Here is a 15,358-nt window from a genome sequence, read left to right as displayed (position 1 = left end):
AAAATGATAAGAATTATTTAAAAAAATAATTTTATAGAAACTAAAATCAACCATAAATATATTTAAGGTATATATATAACCTTTTCGGTATAAAGTATTTGGGGGCCATGACCCATATGTCATAACCAAGCTCCCTAATCAACAGTTATTATAAATGTGTTCGACCTTCAATTGCATTCAATCATGTGTCCTGATATGCTATACTTTGATCTTTTATTTTTCTTTTGCATTTTAAAATATAGAATACTGATGTTTTGTTTTTTACTGCTTGTGCAAAGCACGGGCAAACTTCTCTGGTTAGATAAAAAGTTGTCTGGAAAAAAAGTAATAGTCTCGATTAGTTACCATGAAATAATATAAACTGTAATGGGACAAATAGGTCGTGTTTTTTAGTAGAGTAGAAATGAAGAGGAAAAAAAAAGGAAGGAAGGAAGAGAGTAAAAATATATATAAATTTTAAAAAATAAGCGTGAGCCTCATACAAAATAACTTACACACATTTAAGAGAAAATTGATGACGCACGCCACTTTTATCTACAAATTGAATATGATTCATGTGTTTGATTTGCAATAATCTTGTTAACTTGTTTTCCTTAGTAAAAAAAAAAAATAATAGTAAAAATAATAAAATATTTTAATTCAATATTATTATTTTTATTTTCTTCTTATTAAACAATTTAAATTTTTTTTTCTATGTCGTTATATTCCTCTTTTTCTTGTTTTCCTTCTCATTTTATTTTCTTACAAGCAAACATACCGGCAGTGACTGTGTCTGAAAAACAAAACTACAAAAATGTACTCCATAGGTAATAAGAAGCATGGTCTAAGAAACAAGAAATAAGAAATTAAAAAAGGGGGCCCGTGGTGAGTGGTAAAACGGATCGCGGTTGATAAAACAGATTCCCGCTTAATTGGTTGTTTTTATTTGAAAATGAAAAAAAAGAACAAAACATCCCTCCGACTCCCCCGTTTGAGATCCAAACGCCAATTTTCAAAATTTTGTCTCCGCCAAAACATCTTTCCCATCCCTCCTTACTATATAACGGTCTGAAAATGCTTTCCCTCTCTCCCTCTATCCTTCTATCTTTACGAATCTTCTTCATTACATGGCTTCTTCAGATCCCATCTCTTCTCGCCACTACACTTACAACAGAAAACAAAAATCTCTAGGCCTTCTCTGCACTAAGTAATAATCCATTATTCCTCTCTCTTTTTTCCTTCCTCAATCTAATTCAATTCACGATTTCACTTTTTTCTTACTATTTTTTTTACAACAGTTTCTTGAGCTTGTACAACCGAGACACCGTTCACTTGATTGGCCTAGACGATGCTGCCACCCGATTAGGTTTTTTTCTTCATCCCTCCTTCTTTTCTTCACCATGCTTATTCTATTATCCGATCTAACACTTTTGTTTTTCTTCTCAGGTGTTGAGAGACGGCGGATCTATGACATTGTGAATGTCCTGGAGAGTATCGGGGTCTGTACATATTTTTTTAATTTATTTTTTCCTTGCACTTATTTGTCATGTTTCGCTTCAATTTATTCAATATGTGCATGTTGTTTTAGGTACTCTCAAGGAAAGCAAAAAATCAATACACATGGAGAGGGTTTGCCGCAATCCCTCTCACTCTACAGGATCTCAAGGTAAATAATCTCCTTTATGTGATCAACTTATGATTCGCTAGCTTCAAAATTTAAGGGTGTAATCTTTCGCTTGTTATGGTTTATTAGGAAGAGGGGTTGAAGGAGAATTCTAATTCCCTACGTGGGCCTGGAAACCATGATAAAGTGAGTTGTGTGCTAAATACTGAAAGTGGCTAGTTTTATGTTATTTTCGGAATAATTAGGTTATTGTTTTAGTTTGGGAAGTTAATTTATTGTTGACGGCGTGTTTTAGGTTTCCGACGACGAAGATGACGAGGAAACACAGTCCAATCCCGCCGCTACTGGAAGTCAAAGTGACAAGTTGAACCCTAATTCTACTCTTCCTAAACCTCTGAAAAATGGTAAGTATATTCTAAACAAAAAATAAAAATTCAAACTTTGTCTTTTGATGTCTGAAAATGTTTTATTGTACATGCTCAAATTCAAATTTCAGAGTTAATGTTTGGAAATTTTAAATTTTATGAATTTTAAATATTTCAATTGAAATTTTTTTATTTTAAAAATTTTGTGTTTAAATAAAAAAAAAATTAAATTGTGAGTATAAAAGAAAATGAATGCAAAAAGAAGAAAAGATATGGTTGGGATGCTTTCAAAGAAAAGAATATTGATCTAGGATGGAGAGTTGTAAGGGAACTGGGACACCACCATCTCACCAAATCATCTGTGCCGGTGAGTACCTTCCCATGTGATGGGCAGTGATGGTTGCTTTCTTGACTATTGGGTGCACTTCCATGTGTCTCCCCTCTGTGCACCTAATGGAAGTTTTGCGAAATATTTTTTGAAGAAGAGGATCATCGTTATCAAGAAAGAGTTGCGAGTTTGAGAATGAAATTTCGACAACTTTCAGAAAGAGAGGATGTAGGCAATTGTTTAAAATTCTGTTTTTTCAAAAATTTAAATTTTTCAAATAAATTTAAACAATGAATTTTAGATTAAAGAAATTTAAATTTTATGATAAGTTATTTTTTTCAATTAAAATTCTTTATTCAAATGAACCGTTGAGGTTTTTTGTGTGTTTATTCCATATTATTTTCAAGAAATGATTTTTTGTTTTATTAATTTTATATCCATTTCTAAAATGTACGCATTTTTTTCTCAATTATCAGTTTGTTAAAAGGTTGCTGGCAGCAACTGTGGTTTATCTTTGTTGCTGGCAGCGGCACCAACTGTTGCGTTTTGGTTAGTACTAATTCGTGCTTGTAACTTTTCTTTGGAAAATGGCTGTGATATTTAGAAAAACATTCATGAAAACGTAGTTTACCAATTTTAGTTTTTGCAAATGTGGTTTATAGTGCTTCAAAATTTTGCAGAAAATCGAAGAGAAAAATCTCTGGCTCTGCTTACCCAGAATTTTGTCAAGCTCTTTGTCTGCTCTAATGTGAGTTTTACCATAAGTTTCTTGGCATTCCAATTTCATGTATCTTTTTTATTAGTCGTGTGTAACAAGCTGATGTGCTGTTCAAATTAACAATGATGGCTCTACTCTGCAGGTGGAATTGATCTCCCTTGACGAGGCTGCAAAATTGCTACTTGGGGATGCCCATAATACGTCTGTAATGAGAAGTAATACAATGATCAATGTAACTTGCTCTTTATCTGTTGACTACCTTACATTTTTTCACTTACACTCTGATTTGGCCTTGCAGCTAAAGTTAGACGCCTATATGACATCGCAAATGTGCTATCCTCCATGAACCTTATTGAGAAGGTGATGCTCGCCAATCTTTTAATTCTTATTTATGTCTTTATTTATGTTGACATATCCTTGTCTATGTTTTGTTTAATATAAGTGTGTAACTAAGCATATTCTTGTGATTTTACAAATTGACAGACCCATACAATGGATACACGAAAACCAGCATTCAGGTGGCTCGGTTCTGAAGGGAAGACATGGGATGAGACACTTCACAAATCAAACCTAAACGACTCTAGGAAAAGGGCGTTTGGAAGTGATATCACTAACATCAGTTTTGAGAGGAATAAAGTGGAATTGTTCACGAGTGGGGACTTGAATCCGAATCCTAAGAAGCCAAGAATGGAAAATGGTAGTGGGCTGGGTGAGGCAGACGAAAACAATTTAAAACAAGGCATAAAACAAGCTTCAAAGAGCTATGAATTTGGTCCTTTCGCTCCAGCTTGCGTGCCCAAAGTTGGAGCCTCTCAGAATAATAATATGAAGCAGGTGCATGACTGGGGCAGTCTTGCAACTGCACATAGCCCTCAGTATCAAAATGAAGGTAATAAATAATATTAAACCTTTCCACAGCTCAGGCAGATAGAAAATGTTTGGCATTGGTTGTTAATCCATGTTTTCATTTTACATATTTATGATCGTTTGGAAGTTTTTAGGAATTTGTTAATTATGATTTAGGTTTTTAGGATGTTTTTGAGATAAAAAAGGATTTAGTTCTTATCATTTGGACTTGTGAATATTATTGTTTTAGTTTCATCTCGTTGTTCACCCATCTTTCACCTCCATACTACACACTAACCCGCTTATTCCCCTTCACCTTCGTTGTTATTCTATTTTGCATAAATTGATTGTTTGGAATTTTCTTGATAATGCTTGAATCATGTGTGTGTAAGCACTACCTGAAATTATTAACTTTATGCGTCTCTTTGTGACTCATGAATTTTAAAACCTCTTTATTCTAAGTTTCTAACACCAGAAATTATTAACTTGTTCTCCATCACTATCACCATCATAACTGCTCAGAACATCTCTTTTAAAACCACCCTCCAGTGACTCTTGTTTACTCAAAATTGTTGCAAGCTTCTCCCTCTCTGTTGCAGCAAGGCCACTGCACGGTCAAAGCATCTAGCTGTGCCTCCTTTGTGTGATTTTCAAAGCTTTCTGATGCATATATCCTCTTTGAGCGAGTGAGAGCCAGGTTGCGTGCATTTATTGTAGTGTTTTGTGCATACGGTTTTCATACTGAATAGTAACACTGATTTTTTTCATAGCCGAGGGATAGGTCAGCTTCCTCCAACCGTTATCCTACATAAAAAAACTGGTTCTTAGACATATGAACCGTAAGAACTGGCGTCGGAGGTGCTCTAAGCCTCATTTAACCTCTATTATTCAGTCTTTGGGTGCTGAGAATTTAATGAATCTGATGTCCGTTTTACTTGTGAAACAGCCTTGAGAGAACTCTTCTCCCATTACATGGAAGCATGGAAATTGTGGTACTCAGAAATTGCTAGGAAGAGGCCATTACAAATTTTGTAAACGTATGCCAAAGTCAAACTATAGGTATGTTTGGATTTAGTAAAATTTAGTCTGGAAACTTGGTTTCAGAGAAGCAAGACTTGGGATACTAGTGTAAACTTAAGTTTGCAAATTTTAATCCAAACATGGGGTGTAACTTTCCTCACTAGAGAATATCTGTAGTATGCATTCTCTTCATGCGTTTGTAGAGCTGAGCTTCCATTTACTGCCTTTTCAACCGTGATGTTGACCGACTGAATCAGCTTAGGCAGTTCTTGCAAATTATTTATCACATTTGTTTGTTGTATAGTTTCTACCCTTTATTTAATGTAGCAGGAAATCTTGTGCACTACTCCTGTACTGCAGTCTGGAGCTGCTAATTTAAGGAAAATAAAATTCGAGTTGTTTTAAAGGTTTCCAAAGTAATCTACTCCTTTCATTTGTGTATATCCTTTGATAACCAATCTTTCCCTGTACCTCTATAGAATCGTCAACATAGTATTTAATTTGCAAGAACTAAAAAGTGATCAAGCGTTTAAAAAATGAATACATGTAAGAATAGATCAAGGGTTTAAACTCTGCATTTCAGGGAATTCACTATGGTAAGTCATCTAACAATGAAGATATGCCAATTTACGCGTTCCTTGCACATTAAGGACCACCATAAATATCTGAATACTTTACTTTATAGTGTGATGTTGTGTTGTCATTTTAATAATCTCAAGGCGTGGGTGTTTAAAAGGATAGCACCAGTCTTTCAATAGAAAGATGATTAATTTTCCTTTAAAGAATGGTGGTTACTTTGGAAAACTTCATGGTGCTTGGCTTGTGCATTTTCTATTTTCATTTTCAAAGAAAATAGAAAATAGGAGAGAAAATAAGTTTGATTTGATATTTTTATTTTCAAATTCAGAAAACGGATTTAGTATTTTTGGAAATTCTAGTAATATAAATTTTATGTTTTACTCACAATCTTTCTTTTTCTTTTTTGTGGTCATTCTCCTCTTCACGACGCCGCACACACTCTTCACTTACCCTCTTTGCCATTGTCGCATTCCTCCTCTGCTGCCTCGAGATGAAATAGCCTCTGTAAACATTGCCACCTCTGATGACCCCGATAGAAAACTCCACAGCAAGTCTAACAAATCTTTGCCACCGTCACACTCTTTCTTCCGCTGCACACACTCCTTTTCCTCCGCCACCGCTCATTATGACTACACTACTCATCAAATATCCCACCGCTCACATTCCCGTTGAATGCCGCCACCTCCGATGGCACTGCTAGCTTTTGTCCAAACTATTTTTCGTTGGAATGAAGAATGGGTCGTGTGATGGCTTCATGGCTTCACAGGTGTGGTTGCAGAGGAACATGCCAAATTAGGATAAATCACTCAAACCGTAGGTGATTTTTTTTTATATTAAGATTATTAATTTAAATGTGTCAATACATCACAATCCCTATGATTTAAAATGACTCCAATTAAAAAGTGCAAAGGCTGCACCAGTGCCACGATGTTACAACTTACACAGCTTTATCGACCCTTGATTGAATTTGGTTGTACAAAATCTGATGGTCAACAAACTGTCAACAGTTGAGCGGTACTTGAGCATTCAACAATCCATGACTTCAACTTATAAATGTAGGTTTCTTTTGCATGTTAGACATTATATCCAGGAAAAGAAAAGAAAGGTATCTGAGGTTACTTGCATTTGTTAATTTAGGAAATAAGGACCATACCATTCTCCTAATTCACGACCAAAACCACTGCGTTTAATGCCTCCCCATGGTGCTTGAGTGAAGCACGGTTTAGAGCAATTAATCCACACAATCCCAGCCTTAAAAACCTGCATCGAAGCAAGGATTGGTATCACCTTAGTAACGCGCCCACATCTTTCTATATCATTTGATATTACAGCAGAACCCAAGCCATATCTGGGGAAGGTTAAAGTATGACTTTGATATCAAACCAAAAATGAAGGAAAAAAAAACTTACAGAGGAAGTTAATGTCAGTTCACAGAAAACCATCAACTCACACAGTGTCGTTTGCTAGATCAATGGCTTCTTCTTCAGTGCTAAATGTTTTTACACAGAACAGGTCCAGATACTTCTTCTCTCCAAATTTGCATGGAGGTAGTCACGTCAGTTATGACAGTTGGTTCAACAAAGAATCCCTTCTTTAGATGCTGCCATTGAATTTGAGAGAGAAAATAAATTCAATTCCCACAGGAATTGCAGAAGCACGTAACCAAAACACACCTTCAAAGAAAGTATAATCATACCTCCGGGTGAGACCCACCGGTCAAAATGGTTGCACCCTCACTCTTAGCATTCGAGATAAACTTCAATATCTTTTCATACTGAACCATATAATATAAATATTAGATAACCTTTGTTCAAGAAAAGTATGCTTATATCAATAAGATGTTAAGTTATAAGAACAGAGAGAAAGCTAAATCATAGGAACATACACAATGATCCGGAGAAGGTTCTTTCTTCTCTGACTCCCTCTCAAAAATATATATAGCCAGCTAACCAATAATTCTTCTAAGGAAGATTTTGCATTATTCCATACTACATTCAGCTTGATGATAATTCATAATTAATGATGATAGCCTATTATCAACACATTCTCGTTTTGAATATTGAATAAGGTCAACATGATGATAGCATACCAGAGCATAACTGTCCTTTACTTTAGAAAGAGAGTAGGACATATATGCAGAAATGAGAAACAGAAAATATGCCCGTCCTTCACTAACAATAGGACCTATTCTGCAACCTTCTTCCAAGGGATCATAAATTTTTATGTTTTTGACCCATTTCACAATCCTATTCAAAAATTCTGTTGCTATACTTTCCTGAAAAATGAGAGTATCTTAGTTTTTACTGATAAATGCCAACTGAATTTCTACCTAGGTGCTGAAGAAATTCAACCACAATTGAAGTTAAAGAAGACAAAGACTTATTTTTAAACATGCACATATGTTGAGGAAGGAATAGGATCTATCCATTGAACTTACATGTACAATAAGGCGGGAAGTTGCGCTGCATATCTGACCATTTGTCCAGAAGCAGCCAAATATGGTCTATTCAGCAGCTGTTTAAATCATGGAGAAAAGATCTATATCATGCAATAGGAAATAGATAAAAAAATTTACTCATCCTCACTCAGTATTTAAGGAAATGTGATTCTGTGACGCAAGTAGAGACAAGTGCTGTCCATATATACTTGAGAAGTCACTGACCCTTGTAAAGGTCAACATCCTCAAAAACAATGATTGGGCTTTTCCCACCAAGCTCTAGTGAAACAGGCTGCCAAGAAACCACACATTTTATGTTAGAGTGATTCATGAAGAAAACACAAGGGTTCCTATCTCTTTCTGAGTGTATCTTTGTTCTTTGTTCTATCAAAACAAATGGAAACACGAACTGTTCATAACTTACAGATAACTGCTCAAAAATACCTTGATCAGCTGAGCTGCAGCTGTCATAATCTTGCTCCCAGTTGCAGAGCTTCCAGTAAAGGCAATCTGTTGGAAAAGTTTCAGCCCCAATGTCACACTAGCATTGCAAAGTCAAAGAAATCCCAGTAACAATACAGGCAACCAAGGTTTTAAAAAACAGCATGTGACCGCAAAGTTTTTATTTTATTTTTGTGACTGCAATTGTGACCACATGAGCTGCATTTGTTCGTAAGGTGAAGCATTGACAAAACTGTGACCGTGGCTACAATTTAAAACCTTGTGCACAACTATGCAAGACAAAAATACAAGATATAACCCCATGGAGCTGGAATTCATTTAGAAATTGAACCTTGTCTACAGGAGGAAGCCCGACTTCTTGGCAAATTTGAGCAAGCTCCAAACACGTCCTAAAAATTGCGCGCAACAAAAGAAGGAAGCAAGATTGAAAGAGTCATGGGAAACAAACATACACAGACGGCAACTCAGAGGGCTTCAATATTGCAGCACAACCCGCAGCCAAAGCAGGAGCAACCTTCCACGTAGCCATCAACAGAGGATGATGACTCACAAATGGATGCAATGCAATGCAATCCAATGATTAAAGGAAAGCATCAAATTCAGTTAAAAAACAAATCCCCTGCATTGGCAACACAAGGAAGGCTTGAAGGCTTGAAGGCTTGAAAGAATGAGATTGAGAAGTCAATGAATTCGGATGCTCATCTTCTTCTGTCTGTTAAAGGAAAGATGACACTGCTAGTTGCTGCGTGGGAGTGCGTGCTAATTAACTATCTTTCTCATGATACTTTGAACGTCAAAGAAATAATTGGAATACTTGCTCTAACACGAAGCAGTATCTTTGTTGAATAATAGTTTTATTTACCACAAACACATGCTGAACGTGAAATAGAGTTATGGCCCGCCATCATCGTTGCTAATATTATAACTTTCCTCACAAATTCCAATAGACCTAGAGGACACGTGGCTTTTCTTTTTCAATATATATATATATACATTTTTTTTTATCTTGATGCAGCCGAGATGAACTTTAACTTTAGCTACAACCACATCATTTAACAATTATGAAGTTGAGCAATATGTAATAGTAGGGACTATTTTTCATTAATTATGGAAGTGAAAGGACTAAAACTTGCCTCTTTTTTTTTTTGTCCGGGATCTAATGATAAACAGTGTCAACAATGGTGAAAGAGAGGTGGGTAATTAGTACTAATTACATGGATACTTTGATGTTCAAATTAATATACATTACAAAGTATGTTACTAGGAATCACATTCTTAATGTGTAACAAGGCATTATTAGGAATCACATTCTTAAAAAAAATATTATTCTCAACACTTCCATCAACACTTTTTATAGATATTTAGCAATTTTAAAAGAAAAAATTATTTAATTAAAAAGTTAAAGAATAAGTTAGGAAGAATGAAATAGAAGTAGGTAGTTATTGTAGAAAATGATTTATTTTCAACTGAATGTAAGATATAATCTTTTACTATGGAAGTAAGAAGTTAGAAAATTATGAATGTTTTACAGTCATAGAAATTAACAATTTATGAGAATTTTTTTTTTCAAAAACTTTACCAAATATAATATAAGAATGTGATATTTTCAAATTCATTTTTATAAAATTCTACTTTTATACCTCAAAACAAATATAACCTTAGTGTTTCTTTTGTCAGACTATTTACAAGGCTTAATTACGAGTAAGTCATAACTCATAATCAAGGTACTTGGGTACAGTCATGAGATAAACTTTGTTAGCTTAGATACCTTTAACTATTGCATATTTTGGAACTCTTATATTGGAGCTGTAAGCAAGTACCAAGGATGCTCTAACTAGGCTTATGAGGGGCTTCAGATTACCCGAGGCCCAAGGTTTGGTATTGACCCTCGTCGGCTCTATCGGTGTTTTGGCACATGATGGATGATACCTTGTATTTGATCCAAAACAAAATGCCTTTCATGCAAACCTCTTTCTATTTGGTGAGTTTTATATGAATTTTACTTAATACTACGTGAATGCATTTTGTTTTGGATTATTTGCTGTTTTTTAAACAGCTCAGTTGATATTAAAATTTAAAAGTATAAAAAAAAATATTAGATGTATGAAACGTTATTTTTTATAGGTTTAAATTACTACATAAATATATTCAACGAAAAAAAACTACATAAATATAAAAGAATTGAAACTCTATTTGTATAAGAAACGTTAACCAGGAAACTTTTTACAAAGGACGCGCATTTTTGTCCTGCTCATTTAGCAAATTGTATCAGTTCAATTATTTATACTATTAATTTATTATTAGACGACCATGACCAGGGTAAAGAACTTTGAACATTTCAAACCAGTCTGGTTTGCATTCTTTGGCTCATATATCTCTTAGATCCATGATGCTTGTCAAAACTCAAGCAAATGAATTAAAGCAATTTTTGAGACTTAAAGATAAAGATGGATGTATACATACATACACACAAGTAGAAAATAATATAGGTTGGCGTATGTAATTAACATAATTAACAAACATGGAAACTAATACAGCAGAAACAGCCATGCATATACATGGATGATATATACTTAATTACACTCTACCAAGAATAAACGAATTAAGACACCAGATAAAGGAAAAAGAAAGAAAGTAGCATGCAGTTTACAATCAATTAATCTACAAAAAGGCGTTAAAAATCAATGTTTCTGAGTGGCTTTGGAATACTTGGCCTTGATCCAGTGGAGGCCAACGGAGGTACCATCCTTCAATTTCTTGACGCCGGTGGAGGCCACTGCTTTGGTCTTACCAAAACCCTCACCGAGCTTTTGCTTGTATTTGGCGGTGTTGCCGTTACTGTTTTTGTTAGAGTAACTATTGGAACCAACCATCACAGGGTCTGGCCCATCATCCCACTGATCAGCCCAGGAATTGTAGTTGTTCCCATCCATTGATCTGATCAAGTTTTGATGAGTTCCTCCGAATTGATCGATTTAGGATTTGGAATTCAATTGAGGGAAAGGAAATGATGATAAGATATATGGGTGTGTAAGGCTATAGGAACCAAATTCAATGCTTTTTATACTAGTAGATCAAGAAATTAACCAACTATATATATGTATATCCAAATGCATGGGTTAAGGGCTTAGGTTAGGAAATAGTTTGCATTTTGGCACGTGGAATTGCCTTTATTTGTTATATTAATTGCAACAATCTTCGAAGACTAATAGTTTATGATCCATCATAAGGATAACATACAGGGAAATGTTCAACACTGACGTCTGGATGGAACCTTCTCCTAGAGAACTTTATTTGACCAAGTTAAGAAATAATTCTGGAAGTTTTGGATCATCAGCTATAGGGTCAATCCATCCACGGCTGCGCTTACGTTCCAAAATCTTTGTTTTTTATACATGGATTCGAGACCTTCTGGGTGATTTAACTACGGTCAAATTCAAATAGCACCATCCAAATAAGAGAGATAAGGACCATCAGGGTATATATTTTTCAGTTAAGCTCCCACCAGAATGGATTTTTATTTTCAATAAGCAAAAGGAAATTTTATTTACACGAGAGTAAAAAGATTACTCCAACTCAAATATTCCTCCAGAGTAGATTAGTTTACCTCAGTTTGGTGGTAGCTAAAGATGCTTATATTGTGGGTTGTAGATTGTAAGATGAGAAGTATGGTGCCTTAACATAAACCCAACCAAATTTCTCTGTTAATAATGAAACTTTTCTTTTTTAGCGTTGTTTCTTTTTCACTTTTTTTACACACGTTCGAGAACAAACTCGATTTTTTATTATTGATAATGAAATTTCTTTTGATTGTTATAATCTTTTTACCTTTTTATGGGATTTCAGTAATGCCTGAAAATAAATTCAACTAAATTTTTTCATTAAAATCAGCGTCTGATTGTTGTGATTTTTCACGTTTCTTGGGTGGTTTTAGTAGTACATTTTTTGTGTGGGTTTTTTTAAGTATTGTGTTAACGTAAACTCAATTAAAATTTTCCATTAATAATGATTTTTTTTTTTTTCATTGTGAGTTTTTTCACTTTTTTATCCGATTTTCAGTGATGCGTGAAAACAAGTTTGATTAGATTTTTTCATTGACAATTAAACTTTTTAAATTGTTGTAGCTTTTTCACCTTTTTAAGTGATTTTAGTGGTGCATTAAAATAAACTCGATTAAATCTCTTCATTAACAATAAAATTTCTTTTGATTAATTTGACTTTTTCATATTTTTTACACGGTTTCAGTGGTTTCTAATGAAAACAAAATAGAAGTATAAAGTCCCAAATAAATGTTGAGAATTAATGTTAGTTGATATATTAATATTAAAATATGGATAAAATATTTTATACATTCTTTGAAATTTTATAATTTTAAAAGAAAAACTTAAAACAAAATAAAAGTATAAAGCCCCCAAATAAATGCACAAATCATTATCTAACCGTCAACACAGTACGACCGATTAACCAAATATCTCCAATCGCAAGCAACATATTAACAATCCAATTGTTTATACAGGAAAATAACATGTTTTGAATCTGCTAACAAAGTGTTAGTCTGATCCGATAGTTAATGAAATCGCAAATGCGATTACAAAGAATGCTTTCTAAGGCGTGTGAATGACTTTTTTTTTTTTTTCTCATTCTGTCTCTTTATGAGTTTAGTTAATTGGCTGGGTTACTGCCACAGGCCCAGAATACATGGTGACTGGGAAGAAACATGGGCTGGGCAACTGCCACAATGCAGTCTAAGGTATAAAGTATGGGCTAATAAGGAATAGATTATGGGCCAGATTTTAAAACAACGTGAACTATAAGATAATTATTTAAGGGGACTTGAATCCTTTATCTCTCTAATATGCATCTCCTATTATTTAGTAAAAATACAATAATATTCTTAATGAAATTTTCACCTCCCATTTTTCAACCCTAACACCTCCCTTCTCTCAAACCATGATGGCATCTCCCTCAACGGCACACCCCCCAGCCCCCCCAATGGCATCATATAGTCCCTCATCGTCTTTCCTCCTTCTATGAAGGTAAGTGACTCCTTCACCCTTCTCTTTTCATTTCTTTTCTTTTCTTCCTCCTCCTTCCCCCTTTATCAAATTTAATTATCTATCAAAAATCTTTTTGTAAGCAAAAATGCTTTTAGAATGACATTTCCTTAAGCAAAAATGCTTCTAGAATAATCTTTTCATAAACAAAAGTTGTTTTCAGAATGGTCTTTGCTTATGGAATGGCTATTTTAAAACCATTTTTGCTTACGAAAAGACCATTCCAAAAGAATTTTTTTAAATCCAAAGTATTCTTTTCGGAAGTGTATTTTGTATATTCCAAAAAAGGGGTTTCAAAATTCGTTATTGTGCTTACGAAAAATCCATTTTGGAAGTAACAACTACAATCTGGAGTAGCCTCTATGAAAGTGTATTTTGTATCTTCCAGAAAGGACATTCTAAAAAGTACTATTTTGGCTTATAAAAGAACCACTCTAGAAGCAAAAATTGTAATCCGAAATAGCCTTTCTAGAAGTACATTTTTGTATCTTCTAGAATGATTATTTCAAAAACTCTATTTTTACTTACGAAAAAGGAGTTTCATAAGATTTTTTTTCTTTCAGAAGGATTATTTCATAAGAGTATTTATACCCTTATGGAATGTTTGTTATAGAAACTGATTCAAAACTCAAAATAGGAACACCAATTCCTAAAAGAAGAGTTGAGTTGAGTCGAAAAGAATAGTTGAGTTGGAGAAGAAGAGGAAGAAGGGAAGCAAAGGATCAGAAGAAGATAAAGGTGATAGGTTGAGATTTTTAAAAAATTGAGAGGTGCAAGATACAATAAGGGAGGTGTAGAATTCAATTGCCTTATTTAAGACATCTTATTATTTATCACTCCATGCATTATAAATTGAGCCATTCACAATACAACATGTATTAAAAATTACCCAATCCATAATGTACTTAGGTACACTAAAATAAATAATGAAATGTCATAAGTAATATCCGAACTGTAATATGAATTAAAAAAATTGGGCTGAAAAAGAAAAAGGTAAACCAACCAGCTTATACGAGCTAAAATTCCTACATTCACATTATTGCTTCCCGTTGTACCCCATTGTATTTTGGAAAGTTCAATCAGCTATATAAAATATGACATAGCATGAAGCAATACTTGGGAGTACCAGAAACATCCGCTTATACGTTGTCAATAGTAAAAAGAAGAAAACCTTAGACTACTTTTTCTTAGGCCACAAAATTTGTTTCTAGATCTGGACCAAATACAATACTATTATACAAATTCTAAAAATATATATATATAATCTTGTACTTCTTTTTTTTAAAAAAAAAAACAAAATATAATTTTGGTTATTATATTTTACTCCATCAATGATTTTGGTCTAATTTTTAATTTTGTCTATATTTATTTCTTACACTTTAATCAATTAAATCATTTTTATGGTACCTTAATGAATGTGTTAGAACTTAAATTCAATTAGATTAAAATAAAAGAAATAAAAATGTATGCAAACTTAAAGATTAAATGTGAATTATAGATTTTTAAAATTGAGGGAATATGCTTTATTTTAAATGAAGGGACCAAAATTGTAAATTGTATAAAATAGAGGATCAAAATTATATTTTATTCTAAAAGAATTAAAATCTCTTAAAGTTGACAAGTGTTAATTTGAGTATAATTAAACTCACATCCCTTAAGTAAGATTTTAAATTTGAGTTTTGTGGAAGAAAAAAAAATTGAGAGAAAACAGGTTATTAAAAGTGGTCAGCTAAATTATTTGATCATTCGTTGACATTTCTTCTTATATACAAAATATAAAAAAGTGATAGAAACAAATTTCTTATAAAAAATGGTGATAAAAAAAATGACCACTTCAATAATAAAGTCTAAATAAAATCATCAATTAGTTTTTATAAAGGAATAATTTTTCTTAATTTTAAATTATAGATTTTAAAAAAATATTTTTCAAAATTCATATATAATAC

The 15,358-nt window shown here is 33.4% G+C and overlaps 2 protein-coding genes, 1 long non-coding RNA gene and 1 pseudogene across 4 annotated transcripts; 1 reads left to right on the top strand and 3 right to left on the bottom strand.

Annotated features, from left to right (window-relative positions):
* Positions 1-970: 970 nt before the first annotated feature.
* On the top strand, positions 971-5,296 carry LOC114392218 (E2F transcription factor-like E2FE). Of its 2 annotated transcripts, XR_003662264.1 has the most exons (12): positions 971-1,186; positions 1,278-1,345; positions 1,426-1,478; positions 1,568-1,645; positions 1,733-1,789; positions 1,899-2,007; positions 2,977-3,044; positions 3,157-3,229; positions 3,313-3,374; positions 3,498-3,903; positions 4,631-4,718; positions 4,807-5,296. XR_003662264.1 is itself a non-coding variant. In XM_028353271.1 (11 exons), exons 1-11 carry the CDS (start codon positions 1,107-1,109, stop codon positions 4,893-4,895), a joined length of 1,143 nt encoding a protein of 380 aa, XP_028209072.1. In that variant the 5' UTR covers positions 977-1,106; the 3' UTR covers positions 4,896-5,296. The 2 variants fall into 2 exon arrangements, 1 of the variants encoding a protein (XP_028209072.1); XM_028353271.1 differs by lacking the exon at positions 4,631-4,718 and having other exon boundaries at positions 977-1,186.
* Positions 5,297-5,680: 384 nt separating this feature from the next.
* LOC114392220 lies at positions 5,681-7,248 on the bottom strand. The gene is made up of 3 exons (XR_003662265.1): positions 7,156-7,248; positions 6,869-7,059; positions 5,681-6,719 (listed from the first exon to the last, which is right to left on the bottom strand). It is a non-coding gene; the product is annotated as an uncharacterized LOC114392220 (long non-coding RNA).
* A 102-nt stretch (positions 7,249-7,350) lies between these two features.
* LOC114392219 lies at positions 7,351-8,425 on the bottom strand (annotated as a pseudogene).
* Positions 8,426-10,770: 2,345 nt separating this feature from the next.
* LOC114393193 lies at positions 10,771-11,431 on the bottom strand. Its single transcript, XM_028354458.1, has one exon. The coding sequence runs from the start codon at positions 11,289-11,291 to the stop codon at positions 11,040-11,042; it is 252 nt and encodes an 83-aa protein (XP_028210259.1). The 5' UTR covers positions 11,292-11,431; the 3' UTR covers positions 10,771-11,039.
* Positions 11,432-15,358: the final 3,927 nt, after the last annotated feature.

Source organism: Glycine soja, chromosome 17 (genome assembly GCF_004193775.1).
Source record: "Glycine soja cultivar W05 chromosome 17, ASM419377v2, whole genome shotgun sequence".
NCBI classification, from domain to species: Eukaryota; Viridiplantae; Streptophyta; class Magnoliopsida; order Fabales; family Fabaceae; genus Glycine; species Glycine soja.
The sequence above is the reverse complement of the archived record's forward strand: the minus strand, read 5'-3'. Positions and strand labels throughout refer to the sequence as shown.